Below are 20,321 nucleotides of genomic sequence, written 5' to 3'. Positions count from 1 at the left end.
TCTTTACAAACAGTATATGATTATGGTAACTTATGTGCAGGTAGTATACTCCAGCAAAGTTTTGCTAAAAGAAACATGTTTCTCTCTTTCTTTGGTTAAAGGTTCTTCAGTATTGATGGGTGCTATTTATGTAAAAGACATCAGATGTTGGTTGTGGTGTTGGCCCTATGCAAGCTCTGGATGGTGTTAAGCTCTTTCCTAGAGCACAGGTGTCAAACTCACCGCGTCACATTGCTGTCAACGTGACTTTTGCAACTTTTTCCCATTCGCAGAGCTGGGGTAGGCATGGCCTGCATGTGATGCATCTGGCCCATGGGCCGCCAGTTTGACATCCCTGTCCTAGGGGTTAATGACTTAAATGTTCTACTGGATTCACAACTACTTCTTGAACTGAAAATAGAAACTGTGGACAGGGAAAACTTTGTCCAAATGCTGTGTCAGTTACACTTCCTTTGGAATGGGACATTTTTTGTAAGAATAATGTTATGCTGAGATTGGATTGTTGAAATGTATTCAGCTTGAAGATTACCTGGAAACTTAAGCTTATGGAGAATGTGGCAGTTGCTCTGCTGGTAGGTTACAGCCATTTTGGTAGTGTTATGTCTATATTATGGGCTTGGCATTTGTTAGTATGTTTATACATACAGTTCAAAATGCTTGACCTCTGATATAATCTTACATGACTAGGACCTATGTTATTAGGGAATCCTCTCCTTCAAAAACAGTCTACCTGCCCACATAGGACAGGCAGACTGTTTTTGGAGGAGAGGTTGGCTTAGGAATTCTGGGAGCTGAAGTCCACAACTCTTAAAGTTGCCAAGTTTGGGGACTCCTGCTTTGGGACTTTTAAGAGTCAGAAGTGCTGAATCACTGCTTGTTGGTTTATTTATAATATCTCTCTCACTCTGTAGTATTCTAATTCCCTAAGGCACTTTTAAAATTCAGAAAGGTAGTAAAAATTCTTTGCTTCTGAGGCCTAAGGGACTCAAGTGGGTTATTTCAAATTTCTAATTATGTTTTAATTATATTTGTTGTTTTAAATTGACTGTTTTAGGATATTTATAATATTTATATGAGCTTCCTGGAGTATTTAAAATTGAGCAGAATATAAATTATGTCAATAATAAATTTACATAAATAAACATAAAATCTGCCCATAGGGTAAAAATAAATGCAATTATTTTATCAATATTATGCATGTTTTTAAAAATAATTTCAAGGGAAAATTTCATGAAGCTTTATTACACTATCTGTCATACTTTTCTTGAAAGTCAATGGATTCTTGCTGTTATGATTAATATTAATTTCCAAAACATTTTAATTTATTATTTTATTGCTTTTAAAATAATAAAGAAATGGAAAGAAGTCCTAAGATAAGAATCCATTTATTGTTAAAGAAAAAACAAAGAAAGTGTGATTTTTGTAAAAGAAAAAGTGATAAATGTAACGAGAAAAATAGTATTCTATATCATTTTAACTATAAATAGTTACAGTTCTATGTATAGATCTGCACCCATCATCTTGGCCTTCCCAAAAGACCTGAAATCCTGCCTCTGACAATTGGGATGTGTCATATTGAAGGGTGGCTAATGGATTAAAATACTCTACCTCCACCCAATGTATCTCGCTCCCTTTCTTACCATCTTTGTCTATGTTAAGGTTAATTTTAATGGTAATTACTGTAATATTTTAATGTTTTATTCTGTTCCTTTTACTTATTTTAATCTGCCTAGAGGGTAGCTTGGTGAGATGGGTAGCATATACATTTCATAGTAAATAAAAAATAAATAAGTAAATAGCTACCCAGTGCAATCATTATTCAAATACATATATATTTCTAATACATTTAAATACTGTAGCTATCACATTTTAAACCAACTGTATTTTGTATAAATGAGTCCCATGGTTCATTATAATTCTCCTAACAAAATCTATGTCTATAGGCAATCCATTCATAGGTGACAACTGCAGTCAGGTTAATTAATTTCTGTAACATGACATGTCACTGTTAAAAAAAAAAAAAAGACGGATCTCAAATATTGAGGAAAAGCTGAGAATTGGAATGTAGTGAACGAATAATGTTTGTGATGCAGCTAAATTAATATGTTTGGGATGTCTAGTTGCTGATATTGATATATTGAAAACCAAAACCAAAAGCTAAAATGTCAAAATTACCAGTACTACTATGAATCAACTACAGATTGACTTCTCAGGCAATAGCACTTTGAAATGGTCTTGTTTTTGTCTGTATATAACGTTTGTATATATTGGAAATCATCCAGAATTGCTAATTTACTTTTTAAAAATAACAAATAAGTAAACATTTTTAGATGCTAAAGGTGTTAGTTACATCAATGTGTATTTGCATAATTGTACTGTTTCAACAAATGAAACAGTGGGCTTGATGTTTAAATAAAATTATTGGCCTGTTTAACAAAGATGTAAAAAGAATAGTTCTATGAGCTGACAGGTATACTCGCTATGAACTATTATTCATAGTCTTTCAGTTGTACCACAGAGATGTTGCCTGGTTAACAGAGTTGAATGATAAGAAAAGCCAGAGAAAAATTAGATAAATATATGAATGTTAAAATGTTGTTTCTCAAAATATTATTTAGGAGTATTTCCCATATTGTGATATTCTCTGTCTCTCTCCCTCTCCCTTTCTTCATTGCTGTTTAAAAAATAAGCTTTTTTTCATTCTATTTATATCTCACTTTTCCTCTTTACTTCACAGTAACTTTGTGAAGATTTGCTTGAGGGACTATGATTCTTAAAGCTAAGCTGTTGGTTTCTTGAACCTAGTATGAGATTTTTTAAAAGATGTCTCTATCATAAACTAAGCACAAACCCTTTAATCGTCTTCTTCTAGACTTTATCAATTCAGAAAGTCTTCATTCTCTTTTAATGTATCTTTTTCAGCTCGAAAATCCTAGATATTTACGTGAGAAACCTATGCCCCTCTCATTGGTATGTAGTGTTTGCCTGGTTGTCTTGTTATAATAGTTTTTCTCTGTGTTAACACTGGTGTTAAATACAAAATATTATTTTTTTATAATAGATGTCACCCAAGTTAGGTTTGGGGAAAAACAGCACTTCTCGAGATGAACAAGCACTGTTCCGAATGCATGAAAAGGAGGTAACACATTTTGCTTTTATAATTGTCTTCTAATTATTTGTTTTAAGGCAAATAAAATAGATAAGGTTATGAATTAAACATAGTTTCTGAGGCTAATTTTGACAGCAGATATGGTATTAGATGTGGAGTAAGACACATAATTCACTATGATAACTGGCACTTTAGGAAAATGATACGTTATTTAAAAAAAAATAAGAGAAAGAGATTTAAAACAATCTACATAAAGCCATTGAATGGGATAATTTAGTGGCCTGAGGTGAAATATCAGTACTGATGATACCTTGCTTTATATCTTTGCCCTGGACTGACCGAGTGATACTGTGGGGGCTGGATTGGAAAGAAATGGACTCAGCTCAATCCTAGCAAAACTGAGTGACTGAGTTTTAGATCCTCTTGGATCTAATGGTATTTTATTTTTAGTTCTGGATGAGGTTACACTACTCCAGACAGGAGTGGTGTGCAGTTTGGAGGTTCTCCTGGCTCATCTGAAGGCAGGACAAGAAGCAATGGGTGGAAATTAATCAAAGAGAGAAGCAAACTAGAACTTAAGGAGACATTTCCTGACATTGAGAACAATCAATCAGTGGAACGACTTGCCTCCAGAAGTTGTGGATGCTCCAACACTGGAAGTTTTTAAGAAGACATTGGACAGCCATTTTTCTGAAATGGTATAGGGTCTCCTGGCTAAGCAGGGGGTTGGACTAGAAGACCTCCCTTCCAACTCTGTTATTCTGTTGTTCTGTTTAAAGAACAAGTGGCTGCTGTGGTAAGAACACAACATGCTGTATCCAGTTACAGCATTTACTGGGTCAGAAAACACTGATTAGGCTCACTCTTTTCTTAGATAATCTTCTGAGTATATTATCGCAATGTGTTCTAAATGGGACTGCCCCAAGGAACACTGAATTTATGAATATTTGTGGGGCTGCAGCTCTCATGTTATTTCTGTTGATTCCATAAGATCTGACCGGAAAAGTTCCACGGATTGACAACTAGTGGGTCCTAGAAATGGGTATTTTCTTCCATATTGCCTGCATATCAAATTACCCCCAATATTAAACTGCTGGGTTTTTGGAAAGCCTGTGAATATTGTTTTATTGTTATTGTTAATTTTATTGTTTATTGAGCTGTGCTCATGGTTGCCACTACAATTTTTAATAGGATTGTTTATTGATGCTTATTATAAATTGTCTTGTTATGCAGTGTTAGCTGCCCAGAATCATTCACACATTTGTAACTACTAAAGGTGGGGTATAAAACCAATTAACGAAATATGTAATGTAATTTCATCTAAGTCATGTTGAATATATTTTCTCAAAGTTTATTTAAATTCAGTTAAATTGTTACTGTCATTGGTGGAAACAAATTGAGTTTAAATATAGTCTAGTAGTATCAGCAGGTTTTCAACAATTTCAGAATATATGAAAACTGATGATAGAAATGGTTTATTTTGAGAAAGAGGAAAGTACAGCAATCTCCACCTTTTATGAATGCCACCTACCCACAAAATGAGTGAAATTCTTATTTATGTTCTCACCAACCTAAGATTAAACATACTGTAAGAAATTGATTTTGACACAGAGAACAAGTTGAACTCTACAATGCAACAGCGATTGTATTATTTTTATGGTTATAAACTACTTTCGAACAATTGATTTATTTTATGTAAACTATGGGTTTTTAGAACCTTTTTGTGTTTCTGTTTAATTATGACTTACATTCCATTCTGTATTGTCATATTATGGGTTGATGTTATAAAAACGTTCATGTGATGTCATCAGGGGTGGGATTCTACCGGTTCTGTCCTGCTCTGTAGAACCAGTAGCTCTGAAGAGCAGTAGACATAGAACCGGTTCTATGTCTGCTGCTGTTTTGGCCCACCCGCCCTCCTGGGCTCTTACCTGACCTTTATTTCCTGCTTTTTCAACCGCGCAAATCGTAAATCACCGAACTGGTAGTTACACCAGTCAGATCCCACCCCTGGATGTCACGCTTTACAGCCGCACTACTTAGTGATGGAAATTCTGGCAATCCTGGCTGCCATGGTAATCCTAGGACTGCAAGGGTCATTATGTGAGAACCTCACATGATTGCAGCATGTGAGGAGGCAGGAGTACCAGGCAGGCAGGCTGGTGGGTGAGAGCTGTGAGCAGGGGAATGCCATGAGCATATGCTAAGGACCAATGGTGAGGGCTGTGTCGGCTGGTGTCACAGTTGAGTGCTAGGGAGTACAAGTGGGTGGAGATGACCATAGATGGTGGCTAGCCTGAATGTTTATTGTGTGATGACAGGATGCTGTGATGGCCAGAATTTTGAGGACTAGTCATAACTTTTCAGTGCAGTCGTAACTGAACAATTGCTGAGTGAATGGATATAACTGCAGTACTACCAGTATAACACTACTGTAGAGCGTTTCTCTTTTCAGGAAAAATAAATGTTAGGAAAAACATGAAATCCCTTGGAGGAAAAAATGTCCTTTTTGAAGACAGCAAAGGTGGGACCCTGCTCCGCCCTTGTCTCTCTGGTTTCTAGTTCTACTGAAGTTAATTGCTCAGGCTTTCCAGAGTAGCAGGAGACCATTGGGGGTGGGGAGAAGAGCTCAAACGATGGAACACAGGAGTTAAAACATCATTATTAGGGGTAGTACACTCTTTTAGCAAGGAAATTATGCTTGAACTTGGAGTATATACATGTGCCTCTTGCTTTATTTTCATTTTGGTGACACAGAGTCTGGGTTCAAACACTGGATGAACTGCACTATTTGTAAATTATGGCTTTTATCTCTGTGCAATATGCTTCTATGGTTTATTTAACAAATAAGCTTTAGATCTGGAATGTGGAATAGAATAAGAAAGAAACAAAATTGGGGATACTAATGAAAATGTAAAATAAAGCCAAAGCCACATATCATTCTGAAACGCCCAATTCTGATACAGATGGCTCTGTTGCAGCTTTGTGATTTTACAAGAATCTTATTTCTTAATTGAAATGTTCAGCATGAATGTAAGCACTTTTTATAATTATATCACAGGGTGTTAGTACTAGTTGTTTGTGGTAAATGCCTACATGCCTTTAATTAATGTACATAGGTATTAGACCTTGATACAGATGAAAGAGCTCATTTAGCAATTCAGAACAATGTATTTAACCAGTGTAGGATTCAGATAATTGCAGGCAGACGATCAGTCTCTTTCCTTTATTTTGTATCGAGCTTTCTTTTAAGACAATTTTTAGATCTTCTTTATGTTCATGTGGATCTAAGAGTCTTTAAAAAAAATCTGTCAGTTCCATACATAGTAAAACAGTGTTAAAATAATTATGCACAAGCAGTCTGGCTTTTGCGGATACTTTGATAGTATAAATAATTACAGAACTAGATTGTCAGGCCATAATTGAGGTTAATTAATTATTAAGGTTAATTTTTGAGAAGTGGCAATCCTAAAACATCAACATAAAACATCTTAGTAAAATAACCATCCTTTTACATAAAAATCACGATTTTAAACAGCCATGGAATAATCATTTCCATGCCAAGTAACTGTTTTAATGCCTTCCTGAATGCCAGGAATAAAATTGTTAAGACATCTGGAGGCAGTGTATTCCAAAATACTGAGGCAATCACCAAAGACAGTGGAAAGTTAGTGCATTCATAAAATAAGGTTTTATTCTGGAATGGTGACTTTTACACCAGGCTGCTGTGCTCTATACGAATTTTAGCTTCCAAAATATCTTCTGAGACAACCCTAGATGGATTGCATTGCATTTTCAACCATGTAATGATCTAAAGATAGGTTACTGTTACTAAATCCACTTTTTCTGGGTTAGGTTGCCTCTGAATTAGTCAAAGTCTCCAAAGTAGAGGAGCCAACCTTATCGTGAATATGCAGAGTACAAAAATGATTGCTCAAGTATACAGTGCCCTAAAGCAGAGATTCTCAAACTGTGGGTCTCAGAACCATTTAGTGCAAGTGTGACAAGCAACTTAAATGGGTGAGTCTTTAAGAAAACAACAATAATTCTGATCAGCCTTTGTAGGCAGGCTAGAGTGCTGTCAAAACTTACTTGGGCTTTGCTCCTCACTTTACCTGCAGAAATTCTAATGGGCAGTTGTACTACAAAGTTTACAATGTAATCATATTAAAATTAAGTGGCATATTTCCTGCCTAACGCTCATCCAAATGAAATCATTATTTACATGGGGTGTGCAGAAAAATCACATGTTTTTATTTAACATATATATATATATTATTTAACATATATATTAAACCTATATGTAGTTGTTTGTAAAGGGATATAAGTAGAGTATATTTTAGGGAGATTATGGTTCTGCACATTCTCCTGGTCCTGTGATGGCAAACCTATGCCACGCATGCTGGAAGTGGCACGCAGAGCCATCTTTCCAGGTACACCAGTGATCGCCCATTGCTCTTCTGGATTCCCGCACCTGCATGTTCGCCAGCCAGCTGGTTTTTGCGCACATGGGAGCGCCAGAACCTGGAAGAGCAGTTTCTGGCGTGTGCATGCGCATCAGTCACCTGGTCTTCCGGATTCTAAGTGCATGCGTGAGCAAAGACCAGCTGGCCAGTTGATCTTCACGCGTGCATGCGCGTTAGAAACTGGAAGACTAGATGGGTAAGGCATAGGAGAGACTGCATAAAGAGTTTCTTGCGGGTTTTTTTGTCCTCTCCCTTCTTAGAGCAGAGAGATTGCTTCAATAAGTGGAGGGGAAGGGAAGAACCACAAGTGATCTTTCTAGGCCTCTCTCTTCCCCCCCCCTCTTCCTTTCTTTGCAATGTGGGGAGATTGGAGAGGAAGAGATTACAAGAGAGTAAGCAGGCAGACAGGCTGATTGCCTGCACTAGCACATTCCTTTTGATGTGAATTCCCCATTGTGTACCTCCTACTTACTTTCTTGTAATCTGTTTCTCTGCAATCTCCTCTGCAAGGTGAGGGGAAAAAAAGAAAACAGATCAGTATGTATTGCAGTGGGGATCATGAGACTGGGGACGCTGCAAATATTGTAAATGTGGCCATTGGTTTAATGTTATTTTTTCAGTACTATTGTAACTTTGAACATCCGCTGAATAAGGCAGTTGGTAAGTGAGTCTACCTATACATTGTCATTGCTTCTCAAGAACTTTGTAGAAAAGCGTAGCAAAATGCCTATCAACCTTATTCTGGTTGGGATCTACAATGGTCAGGTGATCATACTCCTGCAGAAGGTAGTATATATATTTTTCTTGATTTTATTTAAAACATTTATAGGTATGTCAGGCAATGAAGTTGGTGATGCCTGTCCTGGAGACTGGTTTGAAATGAATATTAAAAGATTAATTATAAAGGATTGAATATTAAAGACCTATTTACAAGGCAACGGCACCTTGTAAGTCTGGGGAGGGATGACTCTGAGCAAGAGCCTGTTGCTGTGGAATGTGTGTGCTGCAAGAAATCATAGTGTGCAAATTTGCTGTACTATATTGTGTCCTTGGAAAACAAAGAACCCTCACAAGGTGAAATAAATGTGTTGGAGGCTTAATATCTGTTTTATTTGATATCCTGCCAAAAATGAAATGACAATCATGCCAGTATGTTTTTATAGTTTGTAATCTATTTAACTAATGCACTCTTGTGAGAGAGCATGATTTTACTAACCACAGAAAGTAGAACCGATTGGGAAGTATATTAACTATGTTCTTTCTATTTCTGATTTGGATTATGTTGGTGTCTGTAGTTTATACCTTGAAACTTGTACAATGGTAACAAGAGAGTTCCTGTTTGTTCAGGGAACGCCCTGATTCATAAAGGAATTTAGAGCCGACCTTCAGAAGGAATCAATGAACCATTGAGGAGGGACTCAAAGAGAAAAATCAAATCCATACAGTTCTGAGAGAGAGAGAGTGGTATGAAAAAGAAATTCAAAATAATCTTGCCTTGAATTTACCTGGTATAGAATAGAACAGTGAGCAACTTGGACAAGCTTTCACGATTCTGTTATCTTCCTTACTATAATAAAAAAATATCTATCATGCATGTCTCTTGACGTGACCTACCTTTGTATCTGAAGTTTTTCTTGCATGGTGAAACTGTACATGGTTGCTCAGAGTTGACAATGATACGTAAACATCTGTCTTGTATAGTAACAGAAAGTGCTGAGATGTTAACATTGAAACTGAAAGAAAAAGATGACTCTGAATTCTTTTTAATTTGGAACAATTGGTATAAATGGTTAACAAACAGAACTAAGAAGTGAGACAAGAAACCTAACTGGAATAACCTTTAAGAAAGTAAAACATAATTTTGTAAATTATACAAAGATATTAGAATATAATCAGAGCTATTATTTCATATTAGACAAATGTAATATAACGTATTATGATATTTAAACCAAGAACCTGTATAGGTGCCAAGAACACTGTTTTATGATGTAATAAAAGAAACTCAATAAAAATATATTTTTTTAAAATGCCAAATATAGTCTAAATAGCTTGCTGACTGTGTGATCAACCATAATAATACGTTTCATATTTTTATGTGTAATAAATTTTGCACTGATAACTTTCAGTGATTTTGTTCAGCTCACAACAGTCAAACAAATTACAATAAAGTCAATAATAAAGATAAAAGTTGGCAAGCACAGTGAAATGAGGGATTCTCACTTTCCCTTGCTGGAGACTTGGGTAAAGAGTCTTTATGTCTCCTCCAAACAAGTAGCAAAATCACTCCATATCTTGGAGGGAATCCTGTTCTAGAGGGTGGGCACTGCTATTGAGGTATAGTTCCAGGTCCTGAGAGATGCCAGTCTTTTAATTGAAGGAAGTCAGAATACATCAACCTAGCAGAATTTAATTAGTGGCGCTGTTTACTTTATAAAATTTATTGGCTGCCCATCTTACCACGGGATAACTCTGGGTGGCTTATAATCATAAATCTCTTTCTCCACATCCTGTGTGTGTGTGTGTGTGTATGTGTTAGTGTGTGGTGTGTTTTTAGAAAATTTATATAGCCCCCAATTGGCCAATTGAAGCTTCCAGGTGGATTTCAAGTGCATCCCCATGTGAAGAGCATTGCAGTAATCAAGCCAAAAGATGATGGGAATGAGTGACTATCTGAAGGTCCCCCAATCTAGGAAAGGGTGCAACTGGTATATCAAATGAAGTTGTGCAAAGACTTTTCTACCCACACCCTATTGATCATACTGAACTTCAAACTGACAGATGACGTCACTCATGGTTTCATGTAGATAATGAAGAGGAGGTGGAAGAAAGAGAATAGAACTGTAGAGCACTCCATCCAGAAATGTATCATTGACTTTAGATTAAATGAACATCTATTGACAAGATTGAGGTTTCCATTTTGAGTTTTCATAGTTTTGAGAACATTCTGAGTTTTTGCAGTTTTGAGAACCCACATTATATTTTATCTCCTCAAAGTGGCTGCTTTGTTAAAATGTACTGTTGCCTTTTTGGAACAACATCTAAGTTAGCAGGAGGCTATCTCTAGAATAATGAGGGAGCAGATGCTGACAACTTGTTTTCTCTACTTACAGACTTAAAAGCCTATATAAATGCTTATGTTTTATCCTTCACAATACTTTTTATGTCATCTCTAAAGGGCAGGGACACATCTATTAACCTTTCTAAAACATATTGGGATATCTTTTTGCTTTAATAAAGAAAAAAAGCTGCTTTTTGTAATGCTGATTGACAAGCTCAGTATCTTTCGTAGAGCATAGAAATATGTTTTAGAAATGCGTTTATTTATATCTTGATGTAACATAGGGTTGACGAGATCAACATCTTAGCCTCAATTATTTCCAGAAAGTGTTACTGCTTGTAAACAATTTTTTGTTCCTGATTCTAAACAATTAGACCTTTGGCTTCAGCAAGATGTTCTTCAAAATATTTTGTTACTCCTTAGTTATATACTAACTAGTCATGTAGAAATAGTATATGTCCTAAATAAATTAAATTAATCAAAACAGATTTATTTTCTGTTTTTTTAAAAAAAATCTTCAGATATACCAGAGCTAGCTAAATTAATATGATTTGTTATTATACTTTCTTCCATTGAAAGTGTGATATTTGGTTGTTTTTATTTTGCTACAACATACATGTAGCTGAAATAGCATTAATAAAAGTAACTTTTAATACTTGATAGCATTATAAATTTAGTGCTCATTTCCACATTCTCCTTGCTCCAGCTCTCAGGTTGGTCATTTATTTATTAAATTTATAAGCTGCTCATCTCACTCTGAAAAGTAACATTTAAAGTTTTACAGAGAATATTTTGTTTGATTGATTTCTTTATCCTTAATTATTTATTCAAACCTGTCCTTGATCCTGTCCTTGAATGGCTGGGTGGACTGGACATTAACACTTGAGCCACTATACATCCATGTATTTGCCATATGCTAAATAAATAAATATTCAAACATATATACTCATAGTAAAGGTCCCATCTCAGGGCGAACCTGTTGCTGATCTAAAATGGAATCAAGATGATCCAGCAGGATGAAGAAACTCCCATTCAAACATTCTATGTTTGTTCTGGTCCATATCTGTAATAAAGATTGAATTGGAAACATTCTATGTTGTATAGAAGAAAATGTTTAGGAAGCCAGGAAATTGAAGGGCCATTGCAGGACTAACGTGAGTAAATATGAGATGTTGTGCTCCCTGACAATTTCTGCTTTGGCTAGATAAAGAAATAGAATCTTTTCTAGTGAGCAGCTTTCCTCTTTTTTAGCTCAAGGGAATATTGACTTGTAAAACATCTTTCGTAGGAAACACTAATTTTCATCAATAATTTCTGCTCATGTTCCCACCTCCTTCATTTAATGTATTCAGGCCAAGCTGCTGCTGCTTTTGAGAGAGCTAAGATGAGGAAAGCAAATGCTTTCTGCCTCACTTTCTTCTCCCCCTCAGGAACACTTTCTATGCTCCTTTCTGTTAACTGCATCTTACTTTACTTCCTTGGCTTTTGGAGAGCATCAACACTGTCTTTGATAGCAGCAGTGGCAGCCATAGTTAATTGCTGTCTTTGTGTGAAGGTAGAAACTCTGCTACTCTTGTTCCTGAGGATTGAGGAAGAGGAATGCTATGAGAGACTTTGCTGCTAACTTGAGGACAGGACAGGAAGCAAACCTATGGGTATATGTGTCTGTAGGTTAGTGAGACCTTAAATATGACCTGACAAAGAAATATGTATTTTGGTAACAATGTGATTCCCTTTGCTCTGGGCCAGTCACATGCAAATGCAGAGGAATAGCTTGCAGTAAGTTTTACTTAGCATTAGACAAATTCAGGCAGAGGCAAGCATGATACGTATGCAAATGTATGGACAGTACAAAGAAAATCCCTGGAGAGTTTGCCTGCAATAAGTTTCTATAACCAAAATCCAAAGCACCTTGCAGAGGTTACAGTCCAGTGGCCTAAACATAGATGATGGTTTTTCAGCTGGTCTTTGGCCAGAAAAAGCGGAACTTGAAGATACTAGAGCAGCATGGGTGTCAAACTCAATTGCGTCAGAGGCTGTAACATGATATTTTTGCCTTTGTGGAGCCGGGATGGGTGTGGACTGCACACGACATATATGGCTGGCAGGCTAGCAGTTTGACAGGCCTGTTAGAGGATCCTGATTTGAAGAACATAGAATTTGGATTGGTTACTTAGTTGTTGCTAATGAAAAAAAAAACAGGTTAGTGATTGCTGTTAATAGAATCCACAATAGTGAAGCTGGCAGGGAGATGCATTGAAGTTCTGCTTGGCCCTGCAACTGTTTTCCCTGCTATTTTGTATGATTGCTGGCCAGATCAGCCACAAGTGTTTGAGTGCCCACAACTTCCTCAGATTGAGATATCTGCTCCTTAGTGTCAAAATCCTCTGAGTCAGTGGAGGCCACAATAACCATTACATTATAGTGAATGAATATAAACAATCCAGCTAACATCTACTGTCTGTTCTAATGACTTTAAGTAAAATTTCCTGCATTCTAGAGTTCTGCATAAAGGGCTATTTGGGTTTTTTTCTCACCAGCCTTGAGTGTCTTAGAGTTTTTCTGAAATGGAAATGCTGCTCAGAGCATCTCCCAATTTAATAGGACATGTTTCTGTTGCTAAGGGGAAAAAGTATCTTCTCTATGGATAAGCTCAAATGCTTGTACTGAAATAGGACTGTGGGGATGTGTTACTTCTCAGTGAGATTGTGTTGAAGTAAATAACTTACATTTCATCCCAGGATATAAACTGGCAGGATATTGTAACAATGAAGCAACTTGATTTTTTAAAATATGTGCATTTAAAACTTTTAAAGGCATGTGTGTGTGTGTGTGTGTGTGTGTGTGTGTATGTATGTGTATGTATGTGTGTGTGTGTGTGTGTGTGTGTATATATATATATATATATATATATATATATATATATATACAACATATATCATATACATATATATATATATATGAGAGCTAACACACACAAATATAAAAGTAAATGTATTGGTTTCACTCTTAATAGCTTTAATTGTAGAGACAAAACAGATGTTTGATATCAGTAGTGTTTACATGCCTGGAAGACATGCCTTGCTTCATAGTTCTCTGGAAAGAGCATAAACAATGATGAAAACACAGAAGAATGAGCAATGGCAATGATAAAAATATTGCACTTGCAAACATTTTGGTAAAAATAATTTCAAATGTTCATTTTACATTTTAATTAGTTTTTTTCAGGAATACATTTATATGATTCAAAATGCTGCTTGTCTAAACAGTTTTGATTTTCATTTTTTGAAACAGCAAAATAGCATAATATTGTTTGGATAATTTGATAATCTCCCCACTTTCTGGGAACAGCATCCCCCCAGTGCCTTGTCTCCTGAGTTCCCCAAAGCCCTTAAGACTTTCATCTCAGGCTGGGGATTAATCTGTTTGTAGGGTCTCTAGTCTGGCTAGTTTTTGTCATGACTGTTTAAGACTGGACTGCCTTGTACATATTGTTTTATTGTATGTTTTTAACTGACTTTGTTGTTTTTATATTTGTAAACTGTCCAGAGGTTAAGGGAGTCGGTGGCTAAAACAAATTTAAATAAATGAATACATTTTATTTTAAGAAATTCTAGGAGCCAAATATAACTAAATATAAACTTTAATCATATTAATTTAAACATACCTTTAATTTAAAAAGTGATTGCAATTTTTAAGTATACTGAATTATTCTAAAGTTATGCAACTTTGGTATTAATAAGTTTAAAATAATACACTCATACATGTAATCAGGCTAAAAATGCAAAATTCAAAAGGTCATTCTAGTTTTTTCAGGGGATAATTTGCTCTTAAATTTCTGTCCTTTTTCCCACCGCCTGCTCCTTCAGATCATATTTCAACTCTCCATATCTGTTGCTCTGAAAACATTATAATGTTAGCTATTCTAAAATTTCATATAGTATATAATTAGTAAAACAGTTATTAGGATTACTGCATTTCACAGAGTAATTGCTTGGCTGTAATCATATTTTAAGAGTTACATTCTCTGCCTAGTTTACTCATTACTTGAGTATTAAAAATTGGCCTGTGTGACAAATCCTTGGATTTGAAGCTTGGCTTCATCCCTGCTCTGCATATAGGATTTTGCTGCTTGTATGGTCTCAGTCAAACTTGGTACAGTCTCCAGAGACATATGTTTTAATTCTGCTTTTATAACATTTTTATTGCCGATCCTTCATTCCGTGGCTGAATCCACATTAGATATAGTGCAGTTTTGCCATAATTAAAACATTTTGTAACGTGAGAAATTACTCTGTAGACTAACAAATACTCTGTAAATGATTTAAGAAAAAAGTTCAATAATATTTCTTTTCTTGAATGTAAGAAAAAGTTTAAAAATAAAGGTATTAGCTAAATAAAAGGAGTAGTATTGGGTCTTTAATTATAAAAACAAGATAAGGTGTTTGTTGAGATATTTCAGGAGTATTCAGCTTCCAGATAAGGTGTTTTTGGCCAGTTAGATGCACAGTGCTGCAATTGCCAGCCAGAAGTTGGTTCTGGCTGACAGAAAACTATTCCAGAAGAAGAAAAAAATGGGGTAATGAATCCATTTGTGCTCTAAAAGAACTGCTCCTTACAAAAAAAGAATTCAGTAGTTTACTTTGCTTGAAGTTGATGGTGAGTCAATTATCTTAGGAGTTGAGTATTTATTCTACAATAGTTGTGTAGCCTTTTTATGGATATTTCAAAAGCCTCACCTTCTTAATAAGTTTATGATTTGTTTTACAACCTAAGAAACATATTCTGAACATCAATGATGTTTAAAGCAGCAGCTCTCAACCTTTTGGGTACCAGGGACCAGTTCTGTAGAGAGAGTTTTTTCCATGGACTGGGCTTTGCTTGTTTGTGTGGCCCAGTTTCTATAATGCCTTGGATCGGTACCAGTCCATGGACCAGTTGGCGATCCCTGGTTTAAAGAATCTAGATGAGTATCTTCTTTTTGAAATTAAGAAGAGAAAATCCGTGTGGTAAACGATTGTAATTTAAAGGCAAGATTGTGATATTAGAAAGCTTCCAATGAAAAAGCAGGACAGTGATTTTTTTTTTAAAAAAGGGTTTTTTTCCTTGATGAAAGTATCTTTGAAAATTTAAATAGACTAACAGACCAGACCTCTGTGGGAAGGTGACTATTTATATAAAAGGACAGTAATAATTGGTGGATTTTAGAAAACAAGAAGATAAGAGTAATATGAGCTAGACTGTTTGACTGACTACGAAAAGCTAATTGGGAAGATAGTGAAAAGAAAAGCAGAATAAAAAAGAATCCAACTTTTTTCTCACCATAGTAACTGACATACTTTCACTTTCTCACCATGGCAACCACGAGAAAAGCTGCCAAACTGGGAGAAGGACACACAGGTTCACTAGAACAACTTACTGATAAGGGTATTGTATCAGATTTATTGAAGAAACTATTTGAAGAATTTGGAAAAAAGATGTCTGTGACAGTTAAAAAGTAAATGGATTTGTAACGATGAAAAAAGATCTGAAGAAAGAAATTAAGAAAATTGAATCTGAGGACAACTGGCTGCAGATTTGAAACAAGTTACTGACAAAATAGACATTTTAGAAACTAAGACAGAAGTTATAAATAGAGGTATAGAGAAAGACTTGGATAATCTAGCATCACTGGAATTTAGAGAAATGTTTTTTTAAGAATTAGAGCAATTCCAGAATGACATGGAGAGGACATTTGCAAAAAGAGCCTGGATCTCTGGATTGGGAAGAAGACAATTTTGATTCAGAGATTGATTAGGTTAAAGGATCAGTACACATTTTGCAACATTAAAAAATGGTCCAAGGGATGTCCTTGTACACTTTGTCAGGAAAAAGACAACAGATCTACAGCTGTATTTTAATACTAGGCTGATAATACAAATGTAGTTGTACCTTTTCTGACAAACAGAAGAAAATTCCATTTTGGTGGTGTAAGCTGCAACAGGTGATTTTTACTTTTAATCTTCTTCTTCTTCTTCTTTTTCTTCAGCGTTTGTCTCGCGCTCGGGCGAGGTCCGCTAATGTCCTTGAGTACTGCTTCCACACCTCTCTGTCTGCCACGTGTGTCGGGTCTGCCTTCGCGATCTCTAGATCGGCCTTGATCGTGTCCATCCAGCGTTGTTTAGGTCTACCACGCGGTCTCGCTCCTCCGACAGTCACCTTCATTACAGATTTGATGATGGATTCTTCCTTGGCGCGGCTCACGTGGCCGAACCATCGTGGCCGGACTGCCTCATGACCGTGGGGATGGGCACGACGTTGAACCGTCTACGCACTTCTTCGTTCCTGGCGCGATCGAGTAGGGTGAGGCCTACCGACCATCGGAACATTCGCATCTCCATTATCTGGAGTCTGCTTTGCTTCTTTGGTGGTCGGCCAGCACTCTGCGCCGTATGTAGCCACGGGCGCACCACAGAGTTATAGATTTTCGCCTTCAGGCGCATCGGCATCTTCTTGTCACAGAGGGCGCCCGTGACGGACTTCCATTTGCCCCACGCTGCATTGATCCTGGCTGCCACCTCAGTTTGTAGTAGGCCTTCTTCCCCAAGAGTAGTTCCCAGGTACTTGAAGGTGGAGGCACGTGGTAGCTCCTGCCCGTTCACGTGGATGGAGCCTGTCATTTCATTATCAGTGGTCAGGTATTCGGACTTCTTTAGGTTCAGCCGGAGCCCGAACTGCTCGAGGCGGTCGTGCCACTGTTGGACTCGGTGCTCGAGTTCAGCCTTGCACAGGTTGGCCAGGAACACATCATCAGCGTAGAGCAGCGTCCATGGGGCGGGCGTGTACAGGTCGTGTGTAATTGTGTCCATCACCAGAATGAACAGCAGTGGTGAGAGAGCAGAGCCCTGGTGTACGCCGACGGTAATATTAAACTCCTCTGATATCCCAGCTGCCGCTTTTACACGGCTTTTGTGACATCTGTATAGGAGTTGGACCCATTGTACGAGCATCTCAGGCACGCCGTGATCTCGCAGTGCGTACCAGATGAGATCGTGCGGGACTCGGTCGAAGGCCTTTTCCAAGTCTAGGAAGGCAGTGTGGAGCGGGATTTTCTTCTCTCTGTGAGCCTCCATCAGCATCCGCACACCGAAGATGGCGTCGGTGGTGCCGCAGTTCTTGATGAATCCAGCCTGGTTGGCGCTGATGTCGACGATGTCCCGAATGCGCTTATCAAGGGCGCGTTCAAAGATCTTCATAGTGTGTGACAGTAACCTGACTGGTCTGTAGTTGGAGCAGTCCGCTGGGCTGCCCTTTCCCTTCCAGATCGGAACAGTGGTGCTGCGGTACCAGTCGTGTGGCACTTTTCCCGTGGAGACGATGTTGTTGAACAGCTCGCACAGGCACAATGCCGAGCCGGTAGTGCCTTTTTCCAGAAGTCGGCAGGGATGTCGTCTGGTCCTGTTGCCTTACCGTTTTTCATGGCCTTGATGGCGTCGGCGACCTCGCTGGCATAAATGCCTGAGACTGGGCCTTCAACTGGGTCACCTCGCGGGGTTCGTGGGTGTGGGAACTCCTCGGTGGAGATCTTCTCGAGAGTATTGCCGCCACCTCTCCGCAGCGTCTCTGGGGTTGACGATCAAATTTCCCCTTTCATCGTTGATCCCATGAAACTGGTCAATGTCCAGGGTCTTCCTGTGTCTGTGTTTGGCTAGGCGGTAGATCTCATTCTCGCCTTCTCGCGTGTTCAGCTTCTCGTAGATGTCATCGTAGTGGGAGCTTCTGGCTTTTCGCTACTGCTTTCTTGGCTGCCTTTTTGGCCGCCTTGTGACCATAGAGCTTCTTGCTGGTCTTGTCCTGAAGAAAGGCCTTGTAGAGCCGTTTCTTCAGGTGTGCGGCATCTTGTACTTCCGGTGTCCAGAGCCATGTATCTCGTTCGATGCGTCTCCGTCCTGGCTTGGTGCAGCCAAGCTGTTGGCAACCGGCAGTGTGAACAGTGCTCTTCAGCATGGACCACGCTTCCTGTGGCCCGTCGACCATCTGCGGGAACTGCTCCGGTTTGATGAGGGTCCCGCCATCTTCTTCTGGTTCCACCACTTGATTCGTGGCTGGTCTGCATTCCTTTTGTCAATCCTGGTCTTGGGCTTGCTGATCCTGATCTTCGCCATCAGCGGCCTGTGCTGACTGCTCGATTAAATGCGGGTACACCTTGGCGTTGAGCACGTTTTTAGCGGCTCTTCGTAAATGCGATGATGTAGTCGATCTGTGTGTGGTGGCTCCGTTTCTGCTATGGTAGGTGAGGAGTTGAGATTCTCGCCTAATGAAGCAGGTATTCGTGATGGTCATATCATGGGAGTCGGCAAAGTCCAGGATCCTCTGGCCATTCTCATTCGTATCGCCTGTGCCGTGCCCACCGTGGCACTGGTGTCCGTTTTGTCCCGCCCTACATGACCATTCAGGTCGCCGAGATGATGATGTCGTCTTCGTGTGGGATCTGCCTGAGTTGGATGTCGAGCAGTTCCCAGAAGGTATCCTTCTCCTCCTCGTGACATCCGGTCTGAGGGCGTGGCGGACAAGATGTGTGGCGCTGCCTCTTGGTGCTCTGACGATTATCATCAGTCGTTCTGTGAGCGCTTAACTTCTGCGACGGAGCTTTGCCAGCTTGGACTGACAACCACAGCTACACCGCCGCGGTTTTCCTTACAGCTGGTGTATATGATCTTGTAGCCGTCTATAGTCGTAGCCTTGTTGCCCTTCCAGCGAGTTTCCTGGAGGCAGCAGATGTCCAGCTTCCTGTCCCGCATGGCCCTGGCGATCTCGGTCGGCGTCCAGTCAGCGAATCCACGTTCCAGGTGGCCACCTTGGCGTCTGGCAGTCCTCTGTTCCCGCTTGCGTTTTTCACACGGATCGGGTAGTCTCCGTGCGCATCGGACCTGGACGCAGTCGCCATAGCTTTCTCACCACGGTGCAGGTGCGCCGTGCTTTCCGCGTGGACCATTTCGTTGATTTTGGCGCAGGCCAATGGTCTCCTGCGCCCGTCGGTTCCCCGAGCGGTAGCATTGGACGTGTGTTTTGTAGTGGATTTCCACCATGTTGATGCGGCATTTGAGTACTCCAGCCGGCCTGTCGCGTGGGCCTGTCGTCGGAGGGTCTGCTCTCAGTTACGGTCAGCGTTTGATGGCTTCGCGCATCCAGGGGACACCACTTGGAGGTGGCAGACCGCTCGTCCCCCGATTTTTACTTTTAATCAATAGAAATTTAGGTTGAACTCTACGTAAAAAGCAAGAGATATTTTTGGAAGAAATTGAAGAAGAATTGGATGAGACACAATGGGAAGTGACAGTGACAGATGAGACTAAACAAATGCCACAACAGATGCAAGACATTGAAGAAGACGCCACATTAGGCAGTACAAATATTCACTTTTCTAAAATCTTGGATTAATTATGGATTACAAATGCTTAACATAAAGTAAAAGTGGAACAAATGCCCCTCAAAAAAGAAAAAAAAATCACTATTTGCAAAAGATAAAATAAGATATGTGGGGTGTAGATTTCTTCAGAAAAAGTGGACAATATTTGTATAAATAGAATTTACCTAGGATTGCAGAAAATCAGAGACAAATTTTGAATGGTCTTACAATAATAAGGGAGATATGTGAAACTAAAATGAAAAAGTACTTGGTCCAAATGAATGTTTTGCTAAGAATGGT

The 20,321-nt window shown here is 38.7% G+C and overlaps 1 protein-coding gene across 8 annotated transcripts in view; it reads left to right on the top strand.

Moving 5' to 3' along the window:
• The window catches only part of CEP112 (centrosomal protein 112), a 266,133-nt gene that overhangs the window by 32,444 nt on the left and 213,368 nt on the right, over positions 1–20,321 (top strand). For 5 of the 8 annotated variants that reach the window (XM_087925056.1, XM_087925057.1, XM_026711184.2 and 2 more), the window contains exons 7-8: positions 2,923–2,970; positions 3,062–3,139. The exons of 2 other annotated variants lie outside the window; for them this stretch is intronic. In XM_087925056.1, the coding sequence (XP_087781182.1) occupies positions 2,923–2,970; positions 3,062–3,139 (126 nt within the window). The remainder of the gene's footprint in view (positions 1–2,922; positions 2,971–3,061; positions 3,140–20,321) is intronic. One more of the 8 variants, XM_087925053.1, reaches the window with a different exon arrangement.

The sequence above is a fragment of the Pseudonaja textilis genome, chromosome 2 (assembly GCF_049901715.1).
Source record: "Pseudonaja textilis isolate UNSWEBS1 chromosome 2, rPseTex1.2, whole genome shotgun sequence".
Classification (NCBI taxonomy): domain Eukaryota; kingdom Metazoa; phylum Chordata; class Lepidosauria; order Squamata; family Elapidae; genus Pseudonaja; species Pseudonaja textilis.
This window is presented reverse-complemented; position numbering and strand designations above follow the sequence as displayed.